General features: G+C 50.2%; 9 protein-coding genes and 1 non-coding gene across 10 annotated transcripts; 5 read left to right on the plus strand and 5 right to left on the minus strand.

Moving 5' to 3' along the window:
* Window positions 1–1,996: 1,996 nt before the first annotated feature.
* On the plus strand, window positions 1,997–3,591 carry AFUA_6G14550 (putative xylosidase/arabinosidase; the record flags this gene model as incomplete). The annotated part of the gene is made up of 2 exons (XM_746236.1): window positions 1,997–2,150; window positions 2,204–3,591. 2 exons carry the CDS (start codon window positions 1,997–1,999, stop codon window positions 3,589–3,591), a joined length of 1,542 nt encoding a protein of 513 aa, XP_751329.1.
* Window positions 3,592–4,247: 656 nt separating this feature from the next.
* On the plus strand, window positions 4,248–5,957 carry AFUA_6G14560 (putative hexose transporter; the record flags this gene model as incomplete). The annotated part of the gene is made up of 3 exons (XM_746237.1): window positions 4,248–4,850; window positions 4,911–5,539; window positions 5,588–5,957. 3 exons carry the CDS (start codon window positions 4,248–4,250, stop codon window positions 5,955–5,957), a joined length of 1,602 nt encoding a protein of 533 aa, XP_751330.1.
* A 1,196-nt stretch (window positions 5,958–7,153) lies between these two features.
* Window positions 7,154–9,019, minus strand: AFUA_6G14570 (uncharacterized protein; the record flags this gene model as incomplete). Its single annotated transcript, XM_746238.1, has 1 exon — window positions 7,154–9,019. One exon carries the CDS (start codon window positions 9,017–9,019, stop codon window positions 7,154–7,156), a length of 1,866 nt encoding a protein of 621 aa, XP_751331.1.
* A 575-nt stretch (window positions 9,020–9,594) lies between these two features.
* AFUA_6G14580 (Zn(II)2Cys6 transcription factor domain-containing protein) lies at window positions 9,595–10,334 on the plus strand (the record flags this gene model as incomplete). The annotated part of the gene is made up of 2 exons (XM_746239.1): window positions 9,595–9,998; window positions 10,118–10,334. The coding sequence occupies 2 exons, from the start codon at window positions 9,595–9,597 to the stop codon at window positions 10,332–10,334; spliced, it is 621 nt and encodes a 206-aa protein (XP_751332.1).
* A 742-nt stretch (window positions 10,335–11,076) lies between these two features.
* AFUA_6G14590 (putative MFS alpha-glucoside transporter) lies at window positions 11,077–12,852 on the minus strand (the record flags this gene model as incomplete). The annotated part of the gene is made up of 4 exons (XM_746240.1): window positions 11,077–11,194; window positions 11,247–11,499; window positions 11,547–12,577; window positions 12,626–12,852. The coding sequence occupies 4 exons, from the start codon at window positions 12,850–12,852 to the stop codon at window positions 11,077–11,079; spliced, it is 1,629 nt and encodes a 542-aa protein (XP_751333.1).
* A 764-nt stretch (window positions 12,853–13,616) lies between these two features.
* Window positions 13,617–15,128, minus strand: AFUA_6G14600 (glycoside hydrolase family 1 protein; the record flags this gene model as incomplete). The annotated part of the gene is made up of 1 exon (XM_746241.1): window positions 13,617–15,128. The coding sequence occupies one exon, from the start codon at window positions 15,126–15,128 to the stop codon at window positions 13,617–13,619; it is 1,512 nt and encodes a 503-aa protein (XP_751334.1).
* A 206-nt stretch (window positions 15,129–15,334) lies between these two features.
* Window positions 15,335–18,091, plus strand: AFUA_6G14610 (alpha-L-rhamnosidase; the record flags this gene model as incomplete). The annotated part of the gene is made up of 2 exons (XM_746242.2): window positions 15,335–17,122; window positions 17,169–18,091. 2 exons carry the CDS (start codon window positions 15,335–15,337, stop codon window positions 18,072–18,074), a joined length of 2,694 nt encoding a protein of 897 aa, XP_751335.1. The 3' UTR covers window positions 18,075–18,091.
* A 2,795-nt stretch (window positions 18,092–20,886) lies between these two features.
* Window positions 20,887–21,002, minus strand: AFUA_6G14615. The gene has a single exon (XR_013344530.1). It is a non-coding gene; the product is annotated as a ribosomal RNA (ribosomal RNA).
* Window positions 21,003–23,274: 2,272 nt separating this feature from the next.
* Window positions 23,275–24,795, plus strand: abfB (alpha-L-arabinofuranosidase B; the record flags this gene model as incomplete). The annotated part of the gene is made up of 1 exon (XM_746243.1): window positions 23,275–24,795. The coding sequence occupies one exon, from the start codon at window positions 23,275–23,277 to the stop codon at window positions 24,793–24,795; it is 1,521 nt and encodes a 506-aa protein (XP_751336.1).
* Window positions 24,796–25,388: 593 nt separating this feature from the next.
* AFUA_6G14630 (uncharacterized protein) lies at window positions 25,389–26,717 on the minus strand (the record flags this gene model as incomplete). Its single annotated transcript, XM_746244.1, has 1 exon — window positions 25,389–26,717. The coding sequence occupies one exon, from the start codon at window positions 26,715–26,717 to the stop codon at window positions 25,389–25,391; it is 1,329 nt and encodes a 442-aa protein (XP_751337.1).
* Window positions 26,718–26,985: the final 268 nt, after the last annotated feature.

Here is a 26,985-nt window from a genome sequence, read left to right on the forward strand (position 1 = left end):
ATAACCCCTAGTATAGCCTCAAAATCATGATTTTGATAAGAAATCTATAATTCTGCTGAAATCTACAATTATAGTGAGGCGCACCCACTCCAGCGCGGCCGGAGTGGGTGCAGCCTGAGGCACGGATACAGGTTATAGCCATTTACTGGAAGTCAGAGCCTTGGACGTCCTAGCTCGGAATGTGTAGTCTCACACAAGGATCAGAATGGGTTGACGTTGGTACCTTGGAGCAATTGCAGGTGGACGCATTACCTTAGAAATAAGCATATCTCTGTCGCAGAGGAGATTCTAAATTAAATATCTACAGCAAGCAATACAACACAAACACCCGATGAGCAGCAGTAGCCAGTTCTATCAACAGTATTAGGGTAACAAAATGAGGGTCAACCGTTCTGCCATTTCACCGTAACATATCTGCATCGCAATTGCGCGGATTGCTATCCTTCTTCAGGGGAACAGCGTAGCCCAGTAAAATGTTTTGCCGTTGCTGACCCGTCAGTTTTGGTCAAGATGGCACTATTCTCGGGACTCAGGGCCACAGACGGATCATCCCGCTTATCTGCCATATCAACGAATGCTGGCTCACCAAGTGCATATAAGAGTCTGTTACAGTAGAAATTGAACGCATTACCAACAGAATCCAGATTGAACAAGGAAGTGACAATTACGTCTTGATACTCTTCAGCAAAGTTCCATCTGATGGAATTTGTCTTCCATAGCGTCTCTGTCCATCTCTTGGGGGTTTAAGCAAGACCTGCTGCCCCACGCGGAGCGAGGAGAAGGTAGTAATACAATTGTGTGGCCTCCGAGTCGGGATCACTGGCCTGCCAGGCCGTGGGACGGTTCTGGATAGAGTGAGCGGGTGGCAGCTACCAAGCGAGTGCATCATTCGGGCTAACTGGGTTAGTGCCATTAAGACTGGTTGGAACCACTGGATATGGATTGATCCGCACCATCTTCGGTCCAACCCGTCCGGATAATGGGTTGATCCACCGGTATTCCAACCAACACCTTTATATCCACGTGATTGGAATTGCTGTGGACCTCCAGAGAGGTACAGCTAATAATATATGCATACTATCTAGTCAGGTGACCTCTCGTTCAGTATACTCTGAAACCCCCACTGAATTTACGCTCTTTTCTACAGAGTAGTATTCTAGCCATACTAGCATATCTATACATAAATACTTTCTATAATAATATCCTAAATCATTATATAATATATACAAACTATACGCCACCAACTATATAGGCTAAAATGGCCTTATATTGAGGGGTATCGGATGATCCCAGATTTACCCTGAAAAGTAATGCAGAGATATATATATCAATACGAGTATCCTCATCAACATTCAAATTTACAGTCATATCTTGAAAAACTTTATTTAAACAGATAGGACTATTGTCCATCGATATATATGGTTATTGCTATATCTAGTCCCAGATAACATTAGAAGGCATCACAAGCTTATTTGTTTAAGGTCACCATAGGTTACACATCATTACATGCACGTAATAATATAAGCATAGTTAACTCAGATAATTTCTTTGGATTGGATTAGGGCTATCCCTTGAAAGTCAGGCACCCGCAAATTCAAAAAAGAAGATATCAATTGAAATCCATTGGCAGTTGGATTATTGCCTTTTTTACTGTTTACTACTTTCTGCGCATACAAGGCAATAGAAGGACTGAAGGATGTTATGTGTCAAACACCGCACAAAGATAAATGCACACATCCATTGACTATATTGCCCAACATCAAGACAGCAATGTGGAAGCAGTAGGAGAAGCCTGGTTGAAGTAAAAACCCGAAAATGACTTTTCTGAGACTCATTTTATGCTATGATGGCCATAAGCCGAAATTCATCCAGCGGGACGACGTGAAGGACTTTAGCCGGACCCCGCGCGTGCAATAAGAAAGATCCTGTTACCCATCATCACTTTGGCTTCTGCTATACATCTCTTGCCTTCTCTGAAGTACTGATTCATAGCGTCATGTCGCCAATTAATCCCATCATACCGGGTTTCGCACCGGATCCGTCTGTCGTCAAAGTAGGCGAATGGTTCTTTCTCATCAACTCCAGCTTCCATCTATTTCCAGGTCTGCCTATCTACGCTTCTCAGGACCTGGTTTCATGGCGACATATAGGTTCGCGTTCTAGCAGGGATGAAATCACCAGTGCAAAACTAATGCAACACCAGGAAACGCAATTAATCGCCAATCTCAGCTGAGTCTGTCCAGATCGAAAACAGAACTTCACCCGTTGCCCACGGGTGAAGTTCTGGTGGCCACTGGAGGCTTATATGCGCCCACAATCCGATACCATGACGGCACTTTTTATGTCGTATGCACCAATGTGGTTCGTACAGTCACCGGCGACTCCACCCAGAACTTTATCATCTCATCCAAGGATATCTGGGCCGACAGCTGGAGCGATCCGGTCTATTTCGAGTTCGATGGCATCGACCCGAGCCTCTTCTTTGATGACGACGGCAAGACTTACATTCAGGGATCCGCGGCACCTGGGCCTTTCACCACGATAAATATGTTCGAAATCGATCTCGGCTCCGGCAGAAAGCTCTCAGAGGAGAGAACGATATGGCGCGGGACTGGCGGTATATATCCCGAGGGTCCACACTTGTACAAGCAGAAAGGCTATTACTATGTGGTCATTGCAGAGGGTGGCACCCATGAAGGGCATATGGTGACAATGGCGCGATCAACGAACATCTGGGGTCCATATGAAGGGTGTCCTGACAATCCCGTACTCACTGCGCGAGACACCGACGAGTACATCCAGTACACCGGGCACTGCGATGTTTTCCAGGACGACAGGGACCAATGGTGGTGTACCTGCCTTGGCGTGCGGAAGGATAAAAATGGCCGCTATGTTATGGGTCGAGAGACTTTTCTGACCCAAGGGAGATGGGATGGAGATTGGCTCTCCCTGGACCAGGTCAAACCAATGCCTAGTGGTCTTCTAAGCCGCGGTGAAGGGAAGAAACTTGTTGCCAATCCCAGCGTCGACTACGTCTATATACGTGATGCCATTCTGAGCAATTACACCCTACCCAGCAGTGCCAGTGACGGTCTGACTCTGACTGCTTCAAGCGCTGATCTGTCGCATCCCCAAAAAAGCCCTAGTTTCATTGGCAAGAGGCAGCGCCACTTAGACGGATGCAGCGGTGTCGAGCTGGACATTGTGGAGGCGACTTGGATGGCCACAAAGCTGCGGGCTGGAATGGCCTGCTACAAGGACGAACATCGCTTCCTCCGAATCTACTATGACGCTACAGAGCTTGCTATTGTTACTGAGACAATCAACAAGCCAAAGGGAATTTGTCGACAGGAGCGGCTGACACTCGAGAGTCTACCCAAGTCAATAGCGTTTCGCATCCAATATACGGAACAGGAGTATCGGTTATTTCATACTGTTGGAAATGCCGGTCAGGCGAATTGGAAGTGTGTATCGACGATTGACACCCTAAATCTGACTGGCCCCGATTTTACAGGCCCAGTCATTGGCGTCTTTGCGGTGGCAGAGTCAACAGACACTGAAGTGCGGTTTAGAAACCTCACTATTTGCTAAATGATATGGCATCTGTATCTCGAGACCTCAATTAGCCTATGACTCAATGCATCAAAATACCCTTGCAACGCCCACAGACACGTTCACCTGTCTCCATTACTGCTGCACGGAGGAAAATGGCACTGGCTTGGCAACAATCTCATGAATCAGACCGAGGCAATACGAATTCAGCCTATTCTCAGGGCATCCCTGGGTGGTTGGACGGTCTTGGTAGTTGTTCCCTTGAAACCTTGTATGGTGAATTTGTTGTAGTGGCGTCTCTTGGAGATTCTTAGGGTCTGGGCATCGGCTCAGGAAGCCCTTGCCACTTGCCGATTATCTCGCATTCAAGCTGGACGAAGTATTATTCCGGTGGAGATCCCAGCAGATACTTCGTATTGTCAAGAGAACCCTGTGGGATCTTTTCCTGATAAAATGACTGATCTAGACTGTTGTTTATTTCCCCATGCTTTGGTCTCCAGAATGCGGGGTTGATACCGGCTGAATGGACCTGTATAACCGGTCAGTTGATGGGAGTCTTGGACAGAGTTGTTATGGTGCTCCTGATGCTATAGAAAGGGCCATGTTCAGGTTTCTCGAGTCTGGCTACTCTTCCTCCACACAGTTGACTGTGTCTGTTAACCGCACTTGAACGGGAAAGAAACCAATCCTCCAAGATGGGCTTGCGACTGCGACCTCCAAAGCAGAGCCAAAGGGTACTCCCCGTGAAGCCTCCCAAGGGAAATTTCTTCTTTGCGGGCCGAGAGTTCGCTCGCCTGCCCTGGTGGAAGCGACGAAACATGCGCACCCTCTACATTTTCATCGTCATCCTGATTCTCACCAATACGGCAAATGGCTTCGATGGCTCGATGATGAACGGACTCCAGACGCTGTCCTATTGGCAGAATTACTTCAATCATCCCCGCGGCTCCATCCTCGGTCTCTTCAATGCCTCTATGAGTCTCGGGTCCTTGATAGGTCTCTTTATCGTCCCATACCTGATCGACTGGGCAGGTCGAAAGATCGGGTTGGCCATAGGGTGCGTGATCATGCTGCTCGCGGTCGGTCTGCAGTCCGGTGCCACGAATTTCGGCATGTTTGTCGCGGCTCGGATTATTCTCGGTTTTGGAGATTGTATCGTTCTGGGAAGTGCGCCTCTCTTGATTGCTGAGATTGCTCATCCCCAGGATCGGGCTATCCTCGTCACCCTCAGCGGAGCATCGTATCACTCCGGGGCATTCATAGCCAGCTGGGTTACTCTTGGTACTCTCCAGATCAAGGTAAGTTTCCGGAGTTGTTTGCTTCGTGGGATGCGATTGCTAATGCAGATATGGTCATAGAGCGACTGGTCATGGCGATTGCCCAGCTTACTGCAAGCCATCTGCACCGTAGTCATTATTGCCGGCATCTGGTGGATGCCCGAGAGTCCGCGTTGGCTGATGAACAAAGGGCGGCATGAAGAGGCTCTGGAGATCCTGGTGAAGTATCATGCCGAAGGTGATCACAATGACGAGTTTGTTCAGCTCGAGTACTCTGAAATCAAAGCAGCTATCGCTCTCGACAAAGAAATCGGCCACACTGGCTGGGTGGACTTTTTAAGATCCAAAGGAAATCGCAAGCGGATCGCTTTGATTACAGCTCTCGGCCTCTTCAGTCAGTGGAGTGGGAATGGTCTTATCTCTTACTACCTCAAATATGTCATGGACAGCGTCGGTATCAAGGACGCGCAGACTCAGCTCGGTATCAATGCAGGCATGAAGACCGAGGGCTTGGTCGTCAACTTTATCTTTGCCTTTTTCATTGACATTCTCGGACGACGACCTGTCTATCTGACCTCGACTATTGGCACATTCGTCGTTTTCAACGCGTGGACCATTGTCTCAGCGCGGTATGAGATTGCACCAAATAAAGCGCTCGGCTATGCATTTGTGTTCCTCACGTTCCTGTACGGAGTCTTCTATGATATCAAGTCAGTATCCTCCTGCCATGCTCTGCACTTTTGCTGACGAATGGATAGGTCCGGCCTCATGGCGAACTATACAACGGAGATCCTCCCCTACGGGCTTCGAGCCAAGGGCTTCACCTGGCTCAATTTCTGTGTCACTGCTGCTCTCTTCTTCAACCAGTACATTAATGCCATCGCCCTTGATGCCTTGGCTTGGAAGTACTACATTGTGTACTGTGTATTCCTAGGATTCGAAGTGTTCGTGATTTACTCCTTCCTCATCGAAACGCGATATACGCCTATGGAGGAAATTGCCAAATATTTCGATGGCGAGGATGCTGTTGATGTCGGTCAGATTGCTGCTGCAGACTTGAAGGAGCAGGGTATAATAGCATCGGACGACAAGGGTACGGCCACCATTCACATTGAAAAGAATGAGTAGGTTTTGGAATAGGGTATGCTGGTCATGTGTGGAACTGGTCTTGCTCATCCTGTCAAACATAACTGATATACCTTGCACGAGGACTCAATATGCCATTCCCTTTTAATTTCAACATCTCGCTCAAGGCTTGATCTTTTCCGGCACCATCTGTCATATAGCCTCGAGCTAGAGGCTAGTAAAATGCTGTGGAGCCTTGACGTACCATGAAATCAAACATATTTCCAGTGCTTTAGCTGTCTATGATCCCGCAGAGCCGCTTGAATCTGGAAAACCAGAAAGGCCAATGCGGTGATGTAAAATATTGAAATGCAGGTAGTTCAAGTCCACTACCTCGACTGTGACTTCCAGCGGGCCAAGAATATCCTGGCTTGAATCTACGGGATCACCACTGGCCGGGTTAAAGCTGACAATGCTGCAATATGGGACGGCTTGCACTGGCAAGCGAGGTCAACCGTCACGACTGGCTCGAGGGCTCTACTTCTTCGACAACACAGCCAACTTTGTCCCTCCTGTGTCCTTTGGTCTGCACTGTTTCACCGTGACACCAATGTTAAACCTCAGAGGAACGGTACAAACTGTATTTGACGCTTACACACAGTACTTGGAAGAGCAAACAGCAGGGCATAATGATTTCACCAGGGTCCTACAACACAGGCACTCAGGCCACTCGAACTTATCAGGATACCATTGCGGCTACCGTTGAACGGCAAACGGGGCCCTAGGACCAGTGCCTGCAGTTGGACTCGCAAGTTCTCGGTGTTCATATCAGCAATACGGCCGAGGAAGAGGTCTTCTCAACGACAGTACCAAAGCACAAGCAGGGCTGGGGTTGCGATGGCGCTGTGGGGCCAGATAGTGCGGTATGTTGTGAACTGGCAACTGACGTTTGCAAAATCTTGAACAGAGTGACTAATTAAAAGGCAGGACTTGAATCAATAACATCACCCATGCTGAGCTCTTCAGTGGTGAGTTGAGAAAGTGTCACGGGTATGTACCAAGCGAAGTTGGCCATCTGATTGTCTACCAGTTCACTACCTCATGGGCTTGATTGATGTAATCACTATACGCGAGGCATGCAATGGAGTTGACCGGTATACAGTGTATAATGACCCTCCCTTTAGTTCATGTGCCGATCTCACAACTTCATACAGATCCAGATCTCAACCACAGCGGACAATCCCGCTGCATCCAGCGACTCAAGTCCCATTAGCGGGCTGTCGATACACGACCCCGTCAATGGTTGTAGTTAGCGTCCCGTTTGCTTCAAATATGTTCATCACGGCATCAATGGATAGCTGGAACCCCCCCAGACCCGTCTTCTTCGTCGCAGTGACTGCACCCGTCTGTTGAAGATCCGACCACCAGCTCAGCCGATTCATCCATGGGGTGGAGGGATCGGGATGGGTAGTGACGGACTCGTAGCCGTTTATTATATGCTGGCCATCATCGGAGTAATTGTCGTACTCCACGGAGATGGTCTGATACCCGCCTCTTGTTGGGTTGGCCACGATGGCTACGTCTGCAATGCCGCTAATCCGCCCTCGAAGGGTGTAGTTCCCTGCTGGGAGTCTGTATTGATCTGGGATCGTAGCACCTGGGGGAAATGGTGTCGCCCAGGGAATCACGGCAGGGACTTTGAAAACTGGGGCGGGCTTCGTGGGTTGGCGACTAGTACGGTGAGCCATCATGAGCCGGTAGCGGCGTCCTCCGTCCGCGGTCGAGTTAGGGCATACCAGTGGGTTCACGCCCCCACAGGCAGGAGACGTTACCAGGGCTTGCCAGAAGACAATCCGAGTGGAATCTGGGGAAAAGGATGGATCTGCGCGGCCATTCCAGTTAGGGTCATTTACGCTCCCATTGCTGCCGTCGCCCTCGGCATTGACTTGCTGGCCAAAGTAGTCACCACGGTCACCATGGCGGTCGATTAAGATAGGTTGAAAGAAGCGACGCGGGCCATTGTTGCGCGTTGACGATGCGGCTGTGACAGTGACCAGGTCAATCAGGGGAGGGACCATGCGCATGCCAGACATCCACATCTGGCGATCAGAGCCCCGGGTGTCCATTGCGACGAACCACTTATCATCACGAGAGAACGCGACAGGGTCTGTATATTCAGGGTGACTCGTTAGACGACGAACGGCGCCAGTGACAAGGTGGACAGCAAACACATCGATATTATTTGCCTCCCTAGGGGAGCCAATGTAAAGAATCTCATCCCCGGAGCCGCTGAATCCGCGCAGCTCTCCGACTGTGATGACCTCATCGTGTAACTCCAGTTCATCCCCGTTTGCCATAATAGGAGCCAGCCCGTTGGGTTGAATCAGCAGGTTGACATCGACCAGGTCATAGCGAGGGGCTCGGATGTTGCCAGTTGATGGGTTCTTGTTGAATGCAAGCCGGCCAAAGTAGGCAAACTGTCCTCCATTGGACGTGAATGAGCTCCATCCCATGTGCTCATCGTCTGGATGCATACGCATCTCACGGGGAGCTCCACCCGGCCCCGAACCATCTGCGTTTACAGGCCAGTAAATGGGGGAGATAAAGGTCCTATTCGGAGTGCATTCCTCGCTAGTCAAAAGCAGACCGCTGCATTCCACGATGTTGTGGCCCCAGAGCGCCCTTTTCCCACTGCGAGCAACATGTGGATAGTCTCTCTGGGAGTCAAGTGACCGGGCATTTGCAGCGGGAACGCCGCAGCTAAGGCACTTCCACGGGTCACCGTTGCTAAAGTTGGTGCCGTCGGCTTTGACGAGGATAAGCTGCTCGCCGGTATATACGCTGGCGGGATCAGGAGCAGCTGGGGCGCCCACGAACTCGACATTGACAATGACATGCTTTCCGTCTGATGTAAAATCACCGGCCTGAAATTCCTCTGATATCTGACCAATGCAGCCCGTTCGACGTGGATTCACGTCAGTGGTGCAGGCCCCAACAGCGTTGCTCGACACGACGGGAGGGAGGGGAAGTTCGACAATTGTGAAGGGTTCAGGCTGCGGAGGCGCTTGCCCTGAGGCTGTGGACAGGCAGAGTCCGCCTAGGATGACGAGAGAAAGAATAGCCATCTTTGTTTCCGCGACTTGGCCTCGCTGTCATGTCTGAGGGGCATATCTTATCACTGTGGAAAGGGGGCTTTATACTGTACCTACGTGGTTCGTCCATTTGCCATAACCGGCATCGGGTTGGCTATAGACGCAACCTCATTCTCTATTTCTGCTGCACCCCGATGGCTGCTCGTAAACCATTCCGCTGAGAGACTAGGTCGCTCCGTGGCCGCGCGGTTCAAGGGGAGGAAATAAAGATCGCTGGTTATTCAGCCCGAGATTCGACAACAAGAAGTAGATCGGTCATGCCATTAACCCGAAGGCATTACTTGGGTGCGGTGATGGGTAAATATGACTCCTTTACATCGGGATAATGACAATGCCTGCCTTCATGCCCCGGGGTATTACAATGTCCAAGCTAATTTTGCACTACCAGTGGACCCACTAGATCAGATATCCGTATTCTTAACCTGATGGAGCAAGATATACGAACCCCACAATCCCCGACCATGTTTAATATCCCCATACCCCGGATTCCACTCGGATTCCACTCAATCTTCCTCCACAACTCCCCCGCAACCGCCGTGTGAGGAACAATGCCGTCGCGCCGATCTCACTCCAAATCTCATCATGGGTGCACCCAGTGCAAGGGGCGTCAAATCAAATGTGATGAAGTCCGTCCGATCTGTGGTTCCTGCCGCAGGAAACAACTCCCATGTAATTTTCAAAGCTTTGCGCCCCAAACCTCCCCGCAGCCGTCAATTGCCGATGCCATTCTAGGGCATCGGGACAGTTTTGTACTCCCACTGCTGGACTTGGAGCTGTTGCATCACTGGCATACCGTGACAGGGAACTACCTAGCAGATGCTAAGCCGCTGCAGGATGTCATACCCACCGTCATGCCACAGGAGGGGCTGGCGAACCCTTTCTTGATGCACAGCATCCTGGCAGTTTCTGCCCTTCACCGGGCACACAGTGCACCCTTGAGCCATCGCCAGATGTACTCTGAGGCCGCCACGATGCATCATAGCCGGTCTCTGGCATTGTGTACCCCTTTGTTCAAGAACATTACCCGCCAAAACTGCCACGCCCTGTTTGCGCTGTCTTGTCTGGTTCCAGTCTTTGTATTCGCGTCTCGGAACCCAAGCAAAAACCCGAGGATCCAAAGTCTGACCGCAGTGGTCGAAGCGTTCAGGTTAGTTCGTGGGGCCGCCTCTGTCGTGAACCAGGCCAGATTGTGGCTCGAACAAGGACCCTTGCAGCTCTTGCTGCGGATTGGTCAGTGTCAAATGCCGATAGCAACAGCGGCAGAACGTTATGCTCGGGCTCTGCATGAGCAATTGCAGTCACTGGACCACAATCTGCCGCAAGCGGGGCCATCATTGAACTCGGAGTCTTTTACCCCGGCCCTGAACAGCTCGATCAAGAACCTCATAGATCTACTTCAACTTTACCTGCGAAGCGGAGACTCGAGAGCCATCATGGCCTGGCCAGTTGTGGTCGACCCGTCCTATTTTGACTCTCTGCTCCGTACAGAGCGGATAGCGCTCCTCACCCTTGCGTTTTACGGGTGCTCCTTACGGATACTCTCGGGGCATTGGTGGCTAGAAAGCTGGGGGGAGCTTTTGTTTCAGCTTGCTAGGGATCATTTACCAGAGGCCGATAAAGACCTGCTCAACCTAAGAAATTTGCCAACGTAATGGAGTCAATATATTCTCTTCCTACTCTTTTTCTCTGGTAAAGTGCAATCAATGGGGAATTAGCAGCCTGGAAAACACTGTCGTGCAGTATACAGTACCTTGTGACCTCTCTACGAGCATAAGAGCTAGTAGTGAGATACTCCTAAATTACCCCCTCGGGGTTCTGTGCTTCAATGGGAGTTTACTAGCAAAGGAGCGGACGGTGAAGAAAGGGTCTCTTTAATGTAGGGCATATTCCGTAAACCACTGTAGAGCAACCAGGAACCTCGTCCACTATCTTGCTCACTATTGTTAGACCCAAGGACATCCTCCTACGCGCTCTGTCGCGTAGACCTTCCGCCAAGTTATCTGCGGCGGATGGAACTGCCAGTTCTCAACCTACTGTTCCTCGCCCTTATTTTCCTGAACAAGGCGCTGAGTCGCGGTCTGCGTCTTATGGAATCTCCACGGCTTGATTCCTCTCTCAAACAACTCATCCAGTTCCGCAGAGGAACGTCTAGGGTGGCCTTATTAGCTAGTGTCTTCAATATCCAAAGTAGGAAACGTACCCAGCAGTCTCAGGAATCAGAAACCACATCCCCAGGGCAAAGGGAAAGCCGACACCCGCGTAGAACCAGCCCGTCTTGAGGCCCCAATTCCATTCGTTGGCGTTAGTCATGTAAGGGACTAGGACGTTCATCAAAACCCCCACCACGCAGGTAGTTGCGGCACCGAAGCCGGCGGTATACGGGCGCAGACGCTGGGAGGAGATCTCGCCGATATATCCCCATCCGGTGGCTCCATTTGCGGCCAGACCGACATCTGATACCGTTGGTTACTGCAAAACTTCATCGGAAGGGGCTACTTACTCCAGAAACAGGCAAACATGACGAAGATATATGTAGAGGCCTTCACCCGCGGTGTGACCCCTATGATTCCGATGGCGACGCAGGACAGCCACGAGAGCGTGGTCCCACCACATGCGAGATACCTCCGTCCTACAAAGTCCACGACGGCCACCAGTACCAACACCGTGCCGATCTGAATGGACGAGGTAATGACCTTGACTCTGAACGGGTCATCAATCCCGGCCTGCTGGAAGAAATACGTGCCAAACGACCCGAACAGGGTGAGGCCAATGAATTGCTGCGAGAGATTCGTCCAGAGGGAGATGATCGTTCGTAATCCGTCGGTTCCCCGGAAGATGGCGTACCATTTCTCGCGGCGCTGCTCAATTGCCACGGCACGCTCGTGTTCTATCGCCAGGACCAGGACCTGTAGCTGATGGTCGGCGTCGTAGTCCTTGACTCCTCGATGGAGCTTCAACAGCTCCTTTTTGGCTCTGTCAAGCTTGCCGGCGCTGACACACCATGCAGGTGTCTCCGGAACCAGGAGATAGATGAGCAACATGACGCCGAGCTGGGCCCACTGGGTGTAGACCGGAGTGAGGTAATCCGTCGGGTCACTCCGTGAGAGATGTTGCAGCGCTACCTGGGCGAAGAAGGAGCCTAGAGTCCACCAGAAACTATATGCCATCAACAAGGCACCACGAATGCGTGTTGGGGCCACCTCTGATATGTATGCTGGCACGGTGGACTGAACGCATCCCACTCCAATTCCGGCCAGGAGTTTGGCCACCAACCAACCCTGCCATGACCGTGTGGTGCACTCGGCAATCACGCTACCGACCAAGATTAACCAGTAGGTATACATGGCGATTTTCCTTCCGTATCGACTCGACAAGAATGGCAAGCTTGCCATGCCTACGATTTGACCGCAGGACATGATTGAGCTCCAAGCGCTGAGGATCGAGGAGGCGAGTGCGGGAGAACCATTTTGCGATTTCTCCGTGGCGAAACGAGCCACGAAGCCCTTGTTGGCGATGACGCTGGCGTTGATACTGTACCATGTTAACGTGTCGCTTCATGTAGCCAGGAGTGATACGGACCCAATCTGATATCCGTCCGTAGCGGCACTGAAGGCCATAGCCACACATACGAGGCTGGCCAGCTTGAATGTCTTGATCGTTTCCATAACACTCAGATGCTCGTATCCTGTCATGGCCTGCCCTCTTGTTGCTGCATCCACTGCTGCGTCCCCTTTGGCGGGCGCGTCATCGGTTGCTTCGACATGCTCAACGGCTGGGGATTTTTCTGGGGCGCGTGCGGACTCCATGGCTCAATGACGGGCAATCCACTGGGAAAGTAAGTCAACTTGCACAAAGGTCTCGTGCTACTTGTCATGAAGCCGAGAACAGGCTCTTTAAACATGCTGTTGTGCGTCTCATGGCATAATTACCCCCGAGTGGCTCGATCTTGTGAGTGCCTCGCAACTCTATAGACTTGTACTCTATTTTTTTACAAGCCAAAGCAATATGCACTAACTCGGGACAATCGGATTCTCGTGTTATCAGAGGCCGACTCTCCTCTCCAGGTTGCTCCAGTGCGGGGGCAGTTCTGCGGATGGATCTGGAGACGTCCTCGAGTCCACAAGACCGAATCTGAAATCATAACCCGACATGCCAAAAGTCCCCGAGGTGACCGTTGTGACTAAGAGTAGTTGCTGTCGTACTTCGAGAACTATACCGCAAAGGGGAAGAAACTCGACGTGGCTGCGTTTAGCGTTCATTTGTGGAAGGGAGAAAATTATCCCCTCTGGACTGGATTATGACAGGCCGAGGGCGTGCTTCACCTGGTAGAAGATGCGAATATTGTATAGGATGTCATAGATTTTTTAGCTGCAAATTGAACATGATACCATCGGTAGTCCTCATTCTGTCTGCAGAAAAGAACTCTATCGTGCATGTTTTCTACGTTCCCGGAATGTCTTCATCAAATATAATGCAGGGCGCTTGGGAGTCCGCACCAAGGTCTTATAATCCACATGCGTGATGCCATAGCGAGGGCCATAGCCGGCAGACCATTCTGAATAACAATTTGTCAAACAATGGAATCAGTGGGTGGGGGCAAGAACTTACCAAAGTTATCCATCAAACTCCACACATAGTACCCCTCAACCGGCACCCCATCCTCATAGATGGCTCGTGAAATGGCATCGAAATACAGCCCAAAATATGTAATCCGGAACTCATCATTCACTGCCTCCTCCAGGGACATCTGGTTCTCCCCCGGACAGGGACATCCATTCTCTGTAACAATGATAGGCCGCTTGTACCTATTCCACACCCAGTTCAAGAGTTTTCGGAACCCCCCAGGCGCAACCCGCAGCCAGGACATCCCTGAGACGGGGCCAATTGCCCTTCTTTGGGAGTTTGTGGGGAGTTCTGCCACGTTTCCCGTGCAGTCGTCGTCCGCCGGGGGGTCGGCGAGAGCCCTGGCGAATTTGGTGGAGTAGTGGTTCATTCCGTAGAAGGCGTTGAGCGGGCCGAGATTTTGCAGCTGGTCCAGCTCCCTGGGAGTAAAGGACGGCAATCGAGCGCCCAATTGCTTTCGCATGGCCGGTGGATAATCCCGGCCAAGGAAGATGGGGTCGCCAAACCACCCAATGTAAAACTCAAGACGGCGCTGCGCGGCCTCCTGGTCACTCTGGCTAGACGAGTCCCATGGCTCGTAATAGTGCCCGTTCAGCACGATCGAGATGCTCCCATCCTGCGACTGAAACTCCTCAGAGTAGATCTGTACCGCAGCGGCATGAGCGAGGATCAGGCTATGCCCGACTCTCCACGGCTCTGTACGGGAATCACCCCCAGTGGCAGTGCTCCGTCCCGGCGCAAGAACACCACTATGATGCCCAAAGATCGCGATGACATAAGGCTCGTTAAACGTAACCCATCTCTTGACCCTGTCCCCAAACCTGGCGAAACAAAGGCGTGCAAAGTGTGCGAAATCAGCCACGAATTCGGCTGTGTTTAAGAAGGCGCCGTATCGGTCGCTGAGCCTCTGCGGAGCATCCCAGTGATAGAGCGTTACCACCGGTTCGATGTTGCATGCTAACAGAGCGTCGATGAGTCGGTTATAGAAGGCTATTCCTGCCTCGTTAATGGGATCATCCCGTCCACCGAGGGGTATGATTCGTGTCCAGGCGATGGAGAATCGATACCCATCGACGCCGTAGGAGCACATAAGGTTGACGTCCTCGAGCATGCGGTTATAGTGGTCGCAGGCTATGTCACCGTTCTCGCCATTGGTCCGGGATGGAACAAGATGGGTGAACGTGTCCCAGATTGACGGGCCTTTTCCGTCCACCGAGGGAGCGCCTTCGATTTGGTAGGCTGCTGTTGCTGTTCCCCATTCAAAGCTTGATGGGAGGGGGAGCTCTTCAACGGGTGGGAGAGGATCGTAGGGGGGCTCGGGCGAGGAAGACGGTTGACAGAGGGGATCCTCTGCTTTGAACATGTTGACGTTCATTTTATCGGTCATCGTGTCTTGGACTTGGAAGTTGTGCTCAGTGTGAAAGTGTCGCGAATGTAGGCTAGCCAGAAGTCTGGACATATAGACCCGAAACCCTTACCAGAATCAATTGCCGAACGATTCTTTTTTCTGGGATAAAGATGCGCCGATGATAGTCCATTCCCCTTCCATGTGACCCCGATTCTGAGACATTTATGCAGGGGTCTCGCGGTAAATGGCCCCGAGATGGTAGAAATAAGCAGCAGACCCACTGAAAGACAGTCTTTGCTAAGCGTTGGCTCTCAATCATGACGCGCATTACCAACGTGCAGTTTGAGCACTATCACCCTCCTAACACCATCGGAGTGGAGGAAACTCGTCCGCGGATATCCTGGCAGTTCCGGGATTACCCACCTAGTTTCCAACAGGATGCATTCGAGATTGAAGTCTCAGAGGTGGCTTGGAATTCACAGGTCACTGTTCTTTCCTCTACCAGGCAGTCATCGCCCTCATCGTATCTCGTCCCCTGGCCACATTCTCAGCCTTTGATCTCCCGACAACAGGTGTCTATCCGGGTCAGAGCCTGGGATCCAGATGGGCATGACACGGAATGGAGTGAGCCCGCGTCTCTAGAAGTTGGCCTGCTTAATCCGAGTGATTGGCAGTGTGAGCGCATCGCGGCTCCATGGGGCCCAGGTACTTCCAAGCCTGACACGGAGCAGCTATATCGCAGGGAATTCAAGCTCGCGGATTCTTTTGTCAAAGCCCGTCTCTATATCACCGCACAGGGCGTGTACGAAGCGGAGATCAACGGACGCCGTGTGGGCGACCACTTCCTCGCTCCCGGGTGGACAACATATGATGGGAGACTGCAGTACCAAACCTACGACATCACGGATTATCTCTCGACTGGGGACAACTGTATCGGGGTTCGTGTGGCAGAGGGATGGTTTTCTGGTCGCATTGGTTTTGAAGGTGGGCATCGCAATATCTGGGGCTCCCATCCGGCGCTGCTGGTGCAGCTGGAGGTGACATTGAAGGATGGAGGGCTGCAGATTATTACATCAGACGGCTCTTGGAGCGTCACACGAGGGCCTATCCGGCTGGCCGAGATCTATGATGGGGAAAAGTATGACGCTACTAAGGAAATTCCCGGTTGGTCCTCGGCTGGGATCTCTCAAGATGCTGCTGGCTGGTCTACTGTTCTTGTAATGCCACGTTTACCCGACTCTGTCAAGCTCACAGCCGGATTTGGAGAGCCTGTCCGACGGATTGAAGCACTGAAGCCAGTGTCTAAGATGGTTAGCCCATCTGGAAGGATCATTCTCGACTTTGGCCAAAACCTAGTGGGTTATGTCAAGCTAAACAACATCAAGGGTCCCACTGGGCACAAGGTAGTTCTATCTCATGCCGAAATACTCGAAAATGGGGAGCTCTGCACTAGACCGCTCCGAATTTGCAAGGCTGTCGATGAATACACGCTCAGGGGCGACGATCAAGGCGAGGACTATGCCCCGAGATTTACCTTCCACGGATTCCGCTACGCACAGATAGACAACTGGCCTTGGGGGCAACTGGAGGCCTCCCCTGAAGCAATCGTTTGCCACACAGATATGAAGCTCGTGGGGAAATTCTCCTGTTCCTATTCGCTACTCAACCAGCTGTACCAGAATATAGTCTGGAGCATGCGCGGGAACTTCTTCTCCGTGCCCACGGACTGTCCCCAGCGTGATGAACGACTGGGTTGGTCGGGGGATCTGGCATTATTCGCCCCTACGGCGCTGCTCATCTACGACTGTTTCAGCTTCCTAAAGAACTGGCTAATCGATGTTGCATATGACCAGAATGTTCTGGGTGGAGTGCCAGCGATGGTCACGCCTAATGCAACGCTTCCCGACCCAGTCTGGTGTCGGCGCGTCCCTTGTGCCATCTGGCATGATGTTACAATTCTCGCGCCTTGGGCGTTGTACGAGGAGACAGGGGACGAGAGTATTCTCGCGCAGCAGTATAACAGTATGTTGACTTGGATGCGGAAGGTGCCCCTGAATAACACTGGAGCTACGCACTTGTGGGACACAAGTGTTTTCAACCTTGGGGTAAGTTTTTCCCAAACTTTGGCGATACATGCAGCTAATAAGGTAGGACTGGCTGGATCCTACTGCACCCCCCAACCCCCCGTGGAAGGGTACCACAGACGCGAAACTGGTCGCAAACGCCTTTCTCATCCGTAGCCTGGACTTGATGTGCAAGATCTCTCGGATTCTTGGGCAAGATACTGATACATCGCGCTTCGTACGCTGGTCCGAGTCATCACGGAAAGAATTTCAAGACGAGTATGTGACTGCAAATGGACGCATCGTCTCCGACTCCCAGACTGCATACGCCTTGGCCATCTGCTTTGACTTGTTGAAACCTAGTCAAAGAAATCATGCTGGCGGCCGGCTAGCATATCTAGTTCGTAAGAACGAGTTTAAGATCGGGACTGGCTTTGCTGGAACCCCGTACGTCTGTGAAGCACTGGCCTTGACTGGGAATATCCAGCTCGCGTATGCCATGCTCCTTGAGGAGAGATGCCCGTCCTGGCTATACCCGGTTACCATGGGTGCGACTACGGTCTGGGAGCGGTGGGATAGTATGCTTGCTGATGGATCGGTTAATCCTGGTGAAATGACCTCGTTTAATCACTACGCCTTTGGCGCGATTGCGAAGTTCCTGTATGAACGGGTTGCCGGGCTGCAACGGGTTGAGCCTGGTTGGAAAAGGTCCTGTGTTGCTCCTGGAATTGGAGCGGAACTCTCGAGTGCTGCTGCTGAGCATCTCACGCCGTTCGGGTTGCTGTCGTGTTCATGGAGGACGGAGAAGACTAGGGACGGTTCTGAGAGGTTGAGGTTGGAAGTGTCGGTTCCATATAGTACGACCTGCGATGTTATTCTTCCTGACGGCGATGGGGAGAAGAGGGAGACTATTGGTCAAGGGGATTGGGTCTTCGAGACGACCTTCACTCGAAGCTACGAGTGGCCTGTTGAGCCTTTACCACCAAAGTCGTGACAGGCCCTGTATCTTTCAAAGCAGTTAATACCTACGCCATTCAGCTCGAACCTAACTCAGTGACTCCAATTTATAAGCACAGAAGGCCGTAGCAAAGCCAGTGGAACGAGGAGCTACAAATTAATAAGCACGAGGCTACTTGGGCAATGTACCCTAACAAGGCATTTTAAGATGTACATCAAACAACTAGGCGCTACTTCCTGCCAGTGGACACACAAATGCCAATGCTGCTCAATGTGCAGGAAAATGATTCCTAATAAGCCACGACGGGCATAGCCCATACAAACGACCTCATTCTATTTACTGTTGATCATAGCACCAGCCTCGTGCACTGGCCTCTCCTATGCGTGGCTAATGTATGCCGTGAGCTACTGAGACAAACAAGTACTGTCTGGGATGGTTACAATGGCACATAAGCAATCGCAAGAACAGTCTTGTCTGGCGCCAGGAGGTATTGAGCTCTTTGGCCAGGTACTCTGCTTTCGGTAAGGAGAATGAAGATTCTGTTTGTTTAGATGATACATGGGTGATAGCTGCTGATATTGCCCTTATGCGGGAGACAGTCTCTACATAGATACAATAGGAGATAAACCACACCATAAGTGCCACACAGTACATGAATGAGCATAGTAGACTAGCATTGATGAAGCCCAACCATGCCCCGGTAGGATAGTTCATGAATGACGGCCACGTGCCCAAAGCCTGAAGGCCGTTGAGTAACGAGCCGTCGTAACCATTGAAGGATGCTATCGAGAATGAGCTGTTGAGGTCTGTGTTCGAAGTCCATGAGATAGATGGCAAAGGGTTTGGACATACAAAACAGCGTTAACTCGACGACACATAAGCTGGCCTTCCACAGATGACGAGCCTTCCAGACCGAGATGTGGGGTGCCTGTTAATCAACCACAGTATCTTGACAATTGCTTTGCGCCTTACCAACATCTGCTATTCTGGAGTAAAAGAATTTTGATTCACAGTGAAAAGGGATTGAAAGGCGCTGCCCAAGAAGGGAACAGCCCATTCAAATATAAAGGAAATGTCTAAGGTGTATGCATGCATGGACATGGGGTGAGTGAAGAGACTTTCTCAGATGAATTCAGGGGTAAGCTTTTCACAGTTCCCCAGAAAAGTTCTCATCAGGACGGCGGCCCGCTGTGGTCTGGGTGGCAAGACAACGGCATGCCGTCTGCCGCCGACCATTTTTACGCCTACTTCCTCCATACTGAAATCGTGGGAAACCCCTATGTTTGGAACTGGATAGAAGCGCTAACTCTATATCAAGCTTACTAGGTCGCAAGCCACTGTCCCAGAGCTCGAGCTAGACGGGGAGAGAACGGAAAATGAGCACTAGCACTTCCCCCTGACGTCCCCAATAGCCGAACAACCGAAGCAATCTCTCGGAGGAAGTAGTTGCAGGCTCACTAGGGTGTGCGTTATGTGATTCCCGTCGGGTCACAGAACGGGAATGGCAACGGGAATGGCCACGGGGACGGATGCAGGCCGATTCACTGGAAACAATCAAGGACGAGGTGTTAATGTCGTGGTTGAAATTATAGCCCCTACAACGATAGCTCAGAGTCTTTCGTCCCTCGCTCGGAGAGGTACGGTTTCCCTCGTCGGGTTCCAAAGATGATTCAACGTGGATCGCCTCCCTGATATGATGGGCCCTGTGCTGCTCAAATGTGCCGCCAGGAGGTAGCCCCTTCTTCAATACTCGGTCCAAATTGTGCTGCGCATGCTAACCATTTCTTTCCTGCTCAGAGGGGTTGCTGTGGGCTTGCAGATCGATCAACAAAACTTGTGCAATTTTCTATCAGAAATGGACTAGGCGATTGTCTTTTTTCAGCTGCTTTTTTTCATCCGTATGCCGCCAGACGTACAGGTAAGGCGGTGATAAATATGTGAGAGTTTGAGCTTCACTCTCGAGAAGACGTCAGACAGATTTTTAGTGGTGGAAGATCCTCTCCGACCTATCCTTCCTCACTTGCTTGACAATTTGAAAGGGAGTAAGATGACTATATGGATGTGTCACAGTAGAAATTAAAAAAAAAGGCGCATTGCATGCCACTGGCATATAGCCTCTCACATTACTGCAGCAGGCGGAATGTGGACAGCCTGGTACTGTTAAATAAACTCCTTCACCCAGACCTCCTATGGAATATATGATTTAACATATAGTGCAAATCATTCATTCAGTCTATCTAGGAGAAATAAGTCTAGTTCAACTGTATGATGGTTCAGCATTCCCCTAGTCCGGTATTAGAGCCAAATACCTAATAGTGATGAAGATATATGATAAAGGACTGGATTCTTGATCAGGTGTTTAACAGGCAAAATTACTGTAGATCAGCCTACGGCAGTATGCATCCAGTAGTTTGAAAATATGGATAAGAATTTCAATAGGCAGAATCTCCAAAAGGGTGCTCTACAAGGTGTAGTAGCATCAAGCATTAGTCTCAAAAGGATGGAATTAGATTAACAACATCAAAACACCACCAGTACTTTACAACCCGCATCTCCGCCTTTAGTCAAATTGATGTTCTGAAACCTAATAGTCTAGTCTAGGCTGCATGTTTAGGTGTGTATATTTTAGATAATTATGACTCTGTAATTTGGCCTTAACAATTAGTAATAATGCAAAGTAGGACTGTAAGTAGTGAGCTACATATATACATCACACACCTGTATAGTGCCACTAAAAGAGGACACATTAGCAGCAGGGGTTGGGCGGGGTTCACTGGGTGAAGAATATTCAGGTTCAGGTGAGCTTTAGGTGAACAGCACTATAATAAATCAAAAAAGGTGGACTAAAAACATACAACAGCCAGGATTCGCTGGTGGTCACCCACCCAACTACTAACTAGCCGGCGTGTGGCTTAAGTACGGCTGAGCGGACGGGAAGCCCTGTTTTCCACACCCTATGGTCGTATGTGCTAGGTGGATGGGATATGAAGCATATAGAGTAATTTTAGGCGCTATATACATGATGAATGATATCAGCCTCTCATTATTCAATGTAGAGTAGCGGGTGTTTCTAAGCCGGACTGTTAGTCTGTACCTGTTTTTAACTTCAAAATACGAGAGCAATTTGTGTAGGGTTAGCCAGCCTATGCCTGCTTAGCTTGGAGTAGCCATGGGTCCATTCCTAGATTCCGATTTCCAGAGTTATCGATGTTGATCGTCGGCTGTGGACGCATGGTTCCTATTTGATTGTATGTTATTCATTAAGACAATTCTGGGTCTAAAACCATATACCTCTCACAGGTGCCCATGTCTGCGTATAGACCATCACCAGTGTATGGATCAGTTGATTCCATGGCATAAGATGATAAGGCAATAAGTCAACCAACTGGTGGTACTCCGTATCATGTCACAGCCGCCAAGAGTTGGTTGTTGATGGCCGCCTAGCTCTTATTAAGCAGGCATTGTAATCTTAACAGTAACGGTATTACTTTTACATGGTTTGCACAGGAGTATATACCAGGAATTGGGTAAGAGAAGCATTGCCTTCATGCTGAGCTTCAACTTGCTGAGCAATTTGCGGAATGCTCCAAGGGTTGATAACTGATACCAAATTTCTGAATAGTGGTTCTGGCTGTGTCTCGAGCGGAAGCTAAACACGGCCCGGTTGCCCAGCCGGAAGTGATCATACAACCCATTAGCCCCTAGGAGTCGAGGACTGGTTGAGGAATCATGAACATAGGCCATGGCAGTTACAGATGGATTTTACTCCGTTAGTTAATAAGTATTCTTGGATCACTAGCCAGATGATCTGGTTGTTAGTCAACAATCTCCAAACAGTCACCCATGTTGGTAACACCTATAGAATATATATAGATATGTATGGAGTAAGTCCATCCAAAGATCCGACAAATTAACACCGGGCAAAAAATATTGCAGGATATGGATATGAGACCACAGGAAGAGATCTAGATCCTCCGATTACAGATCCATAAAGAAATTGAAGTTCCGTAGTGCGGATAACTCATAGATACACCTCTCATGCTTAGTCTGATTTTGATCTCTAATTGGTGGCACTATTTGTTGTTGAAATAATCTCTTTAAGAGACGGGTTGAGCCGATCACAATTTGGTGGCTGAATGCCTTTCATCCGGGGCCCCGCATCCCAAGTAAATAGACAAGACACACCCATCTACTAAATAGGCTCATGCACCCTCCTGTGCTGGCTAGCTTCTAGTCCAATAGAATGGTAGTTGAATAATGTTCGACTATGTCAGTAGCTTCGGTTAATTTCTCCTGTCGAGGAAAATTGGGAAAATCCCGGTGGCACAAGCCTGCATGATTTAGTCCTAGATGCATGCTATTACGGAATCATACCTGCTAATGCCACATACCATTATGGGGGGTACAATCAACGCGGGCCAAATAAACATGTCGATATGGAGCTATTAGGGCCTCATGACACACATTAGGCTGCTTTTGGCGAGCACCAGAGGTGGAATAAATTGTTCCATCTAGCTAAATCGTCATGGGCCCAAAAGTCTGAATATCAATTTCCCCGCAACTAGAATCAACCCGCACAATCAACGAGCTGTGTGGCTACTGCCAGCAGATTCCTCTGTGCATCTCACAAACATGATATTTGAAGCTTTACGAAGCTTTATGAAGACACCAAAAATAATAATTCCAAGCCGTCTTGGGCTCCACTTGATCCATACCTTGTGATCTGTCCATTTATAATATTCTTCCTACCAAGAAAACCCAGCAAAAGTTTCAGCAAGATTGTTGTACTAACTTCTCTGTAAATCCGCCATTATTCCACAGACGGCTTCTTCTCATCCCTGATCAGTTAGACTCAGATTGTCTGTAAGAACAGCCTTGAAGTGTTATACAATCAGATATACTGCTGCTTAATTTGGTGCTAAATCTGCTTCTGCTATTAACCGAGCTCTAAAGACCTAATTTCACTAGGTCATATTGTCACGTACATAATGTATAGTCCTGCTATAATTATTGGAGGAAATTTCGCGCCACACTTCTACTACATGTGTCTTGTTAATCTAGGAAATAGGCGACCAGATAGATTGGAGGAAGATTATAAAAGACAGACTGCACACCCTACTGCCCTACAATCCTACAACGTACCTGTTCTACTTCAGTGGCTGTTCCAGCACCTGACTGCTGCTTCCAAGGCAAACTGGCATGCTTATTCCACTGTCCCCACTGATAGTAACCAAACATGCTCCCACAACTAAGCATTGAACGTGCCAGCGTGTTTGCTCTTGGCTTGATCGCCACAGGCTCACTTGTCGTTGCAGGGCCATGTGACATCTACTCTGCTGGTGGCACGCCCTGTGTCGCCGCCCACAGCACCACTCGCGCCCTGTATAGCAGCTACAGTGGCCCACTCTACCAGGTAAAGCGCGGCTCCGATGGCGCTACAGCTGACATTGCCCCTCTTTCTGCCGGCGGTGTCGCGAATGCCGCCGCACAAGACTCCTTCTGTGATGGCACTACCTGCCTCATCACTATCATTTATGACCAGTCCGGCCGCGGTAATCACCTCACCCAGGCTCCGCCAGGTGGCTTCAGTGGCCCGGAATCTAATGGCTACGACAACCTGGCTAGCGCGATTGGAGCACCCGTCACGCTGAATGGTCAGAAGGCGTATGGTGTCTTCATCTCGCCCGGCACTGGCTACCGCAACAACGCCGCCAGCGGCACGGCTACAGGCGACGCACCTGAGGGCATGTACGCGGTCCTTGATGGGACACACTACAATGATGCCTGCTGCTTCGACTATGGCAATGCTGAGACCAGCAGTCGCGATACTGGCAATGGCCACATGGAGGCCATCTACTTTGGTGACAACACTATTTGGGGCACTGGCTCCGGCAGCGGCCCTTGGATCATGGCCGATCTTGAGAACGGCCTGTTCTCTGGCTCCAGCCCTGATAACAACTCTGGCGACCCATCGATCTCCTACCGGTTTCTCACTGCTGTTGTCAAGGGGAAGCAAAACCAGTGGGCTATCCGCGGCGCCAATGCTGCGTCCGGCTCGTTATCGACATTCTACAATGGTGCTCGCCCAAGCGTGTCTGGCTACAATCCAATGAGCAAAGAGGGCGCCATCATTCTTGGCATCGGCGGCGACAACAGCAACGGTGCCCAGGGCACATTCTATGAGGGCGTGATGACCTCCGGCTATCCGTCCGACGCCACCGAGAACTCGGTGCAGGCCAACATTGTCGCAGCCAAATACGCCACCGCATCGCTGACTAGCGGCCCCAAGCTCACTGTCGGTTCCTCGATCTCTTTGCAGGCCACCACACCTGGCTATACAACGCGCTACATTGCACACTCCGGCTCTACCGTCAACACCCAGGTCGTCTCATCGTCCAGCTCTACTACCCTCAAGCAGCAAGCCAGCTGGACGGTTCGTACCGGCCTTGCCAATAGCGACTGCTTCTCATTTGAGTCCAGAGACACCCCCGGTAGCTTCTTACGGCACTACAACTTCGTGCTCCAACTCAGTGCCAACGACGGCACAAAGCAGTTCCATGAAGACGCCACGTTCTGTCCGCAAGCGGGCCTCAACGGCCAGGGCAATTCAATCCGGTCGTGGAACTATCCCACTCGCTATTTCCGCCACTACAACAACGTTCTCTACGCCGCGAGCAACGGCGGCGTTCACACGTTCGACGCCACCTCCTCGTTCAACAACGATGTGAGCTGGGTAATCAGCACTGGCTTTGCCTGAAATTTGCTCAGATCGATAGCACTGCTCAGATCACTCTATTCTAAAACGTTGGGCGTATAGTGAGATGGTTCGTTAGGGTGGTGCAGACCCCTCTCGAGCTCTAATGGCAGAAGCTAGAACTTCATAGTAAATAAACCTTCATTTCTCAATCATATTTCTACATTCCACCGCTAGAAGAATAAAATTAGACGAGCGCTAGACTATCATAAAAAGGAAGATTACTAACCACATCACTCTGATGGATAGAATCATTAGGACCCAAGCAACATCTTAGGTGATGAGACCAGGCAGATAATCAGCCCTAGGGCTCCACTAATGACCGCTCGCCTTATGTTGATGATTTTAATTACGCCAGGGATAACATAAGTGATGGCAGAGATTAGAACCTGGAAGATCTACCCTCATCACTCAGCTTTTCTCTTTGGCTTCTGGCTTTGCCCTTGAATAAACCTAGGTTGCAGTCCACTCTAAACTTATAGTATAAAGTTTACTAGACTAAGAAACAAAAAAAGCAATCAAAATCGATCCTTTAATGTAAGTCCCGCCTGCTTATCTCAGATTATAGTCTATGCAAGGTTCAAATCTAGCAGTAACTAATCCGGCCCAGGCCCATCATAACCATATGGACCACGCACAAAACCAAAATAGATCTGCGAGTGACCCAGCACTCCGTCATTATACTGCCCTTTCATTAGACATTCCCCATGAGAACTAAAGTAATCTCTCCGATCTAGATGCATCTTGACGGATCCCAACGAGGGAAATGCTCGACCATCTCGCATCACAACTTCAGCCAGGTCCTCAAAATGCGGTATGTACTGCTCCTCGTCCCATATTCTATCTGAATCGTCGACTCCATGGTAATCGGGAAGATTTAGACCAGTGAAATATTCCAATTGTGAGGGTAGTACGTCCTTGAGTCTTAACCCACCATTCTCGTTGGGCTTACCCAGCAAGACCTCCAGCTGCATAACGAGCCCTTTCAACCTCGCGAACTTCTTCATGGATCCGAAATGTCCTCTAATGTAGCTAAACTCCTGCTCCTGTCGCCAGTCCTTCTCGTCGTTGTTGCAGAGACAGACGGAGAGGTATGTAAGTGTATCTGCCGCGTGCTGCTCAAGAATCCGCTTCAGTTTAGGTGCGTCATGCTGAACAGGGGAGAAGACCGTTCCGCTCATGTCTTCAAAACTGAGAGATTTCAGCTGGTCAGTATGGCGAATTAAGCTCTCTAGGATATCCTCGGGTGGGGCATAGTTGGGGCATGATGGGCTATCAGGGCCAGGGGCTAGCACGGCAAAGTTTAGCTCCTCTAGGCAGGGAAGACGGAGAAACATAGCCATGTTGGTGAAAGTGTCGGTGTGGGTCTTCAATGTGAGAGACTTGAGGTTGGAAAGCTGGAAGAGCAGAAGCCATTTCCTAGTTTTCCGGGTTGATCGCGTGAGCCAGGAGAGGTCATTTTTCTCAAGGGCGACAGCGTGTGAAGGATCAGACGTGAATTTGTCTTTGAGATAGTCTCCTGCTCTGGCTAGGAGCTGTGATTCTTTCCTACACAATCGTTGAACCTTTGAGTCTGAATATTCATTCGAATCTGAACCAGCATCAGATTCTGCATCCGTATTCTCTTCCTCCCCTTCCTCATCCTCGTCTTCGTCAGATTCTGATTCTTCATCTTCTTCCAGGTGAATCTGCTCAACGCATGCTGCAAGTTGGGGCCGTGGTACTATTGTGCGGCAAAGAATATGCACCCCATTGTATGATGGTGATTTGATCTTTCGATATAAGATAGGGTCAACAATTCCTTGTATGGACTTGCAGATCAAGCGAAGCTTAAATGTCTCTTGAAAAAGTTTAGATTCATAAAGGTCATGAAGCAGAATATTGAAGATCTGTGTATGGATTTCTAGAGGAAGATGAACGGTCATCTTTGTGAATAGGGGAGCGTCGAAGTCTTAACCTCGCGGACGTGGGTATGAGGTACGTCTTATACTTGCTGGTGGAGACGCAGATTAGACCACTCATGCTCCTTTATCACATGTGATGAATACGAGATGGTGAATAACATACCCGTGGCTAGTTGCCGATTACCATCCTCCTGTGGAGCATCACTTAAATGGCCAGAGTTTGTGTCCCACTCTTCCTGTACCACGTGTTTCAGAAATCTTCACAATTTCTTAGACTCTGAGTAGGAGT

Source organism: Aspergillus fumigatus, chromosome 6, assembly GCF_000002655.1.
Source record: "Aspergillus fumigatus Af293 chromosome 6, whole genome shotgun sequence".
NCBI lineage: Eukaryota > Fungi > Ascomycota > Eurotiomycetes > Eurotiales > Aspergillaceae > Aspergillus > Aspergillus fumigatus.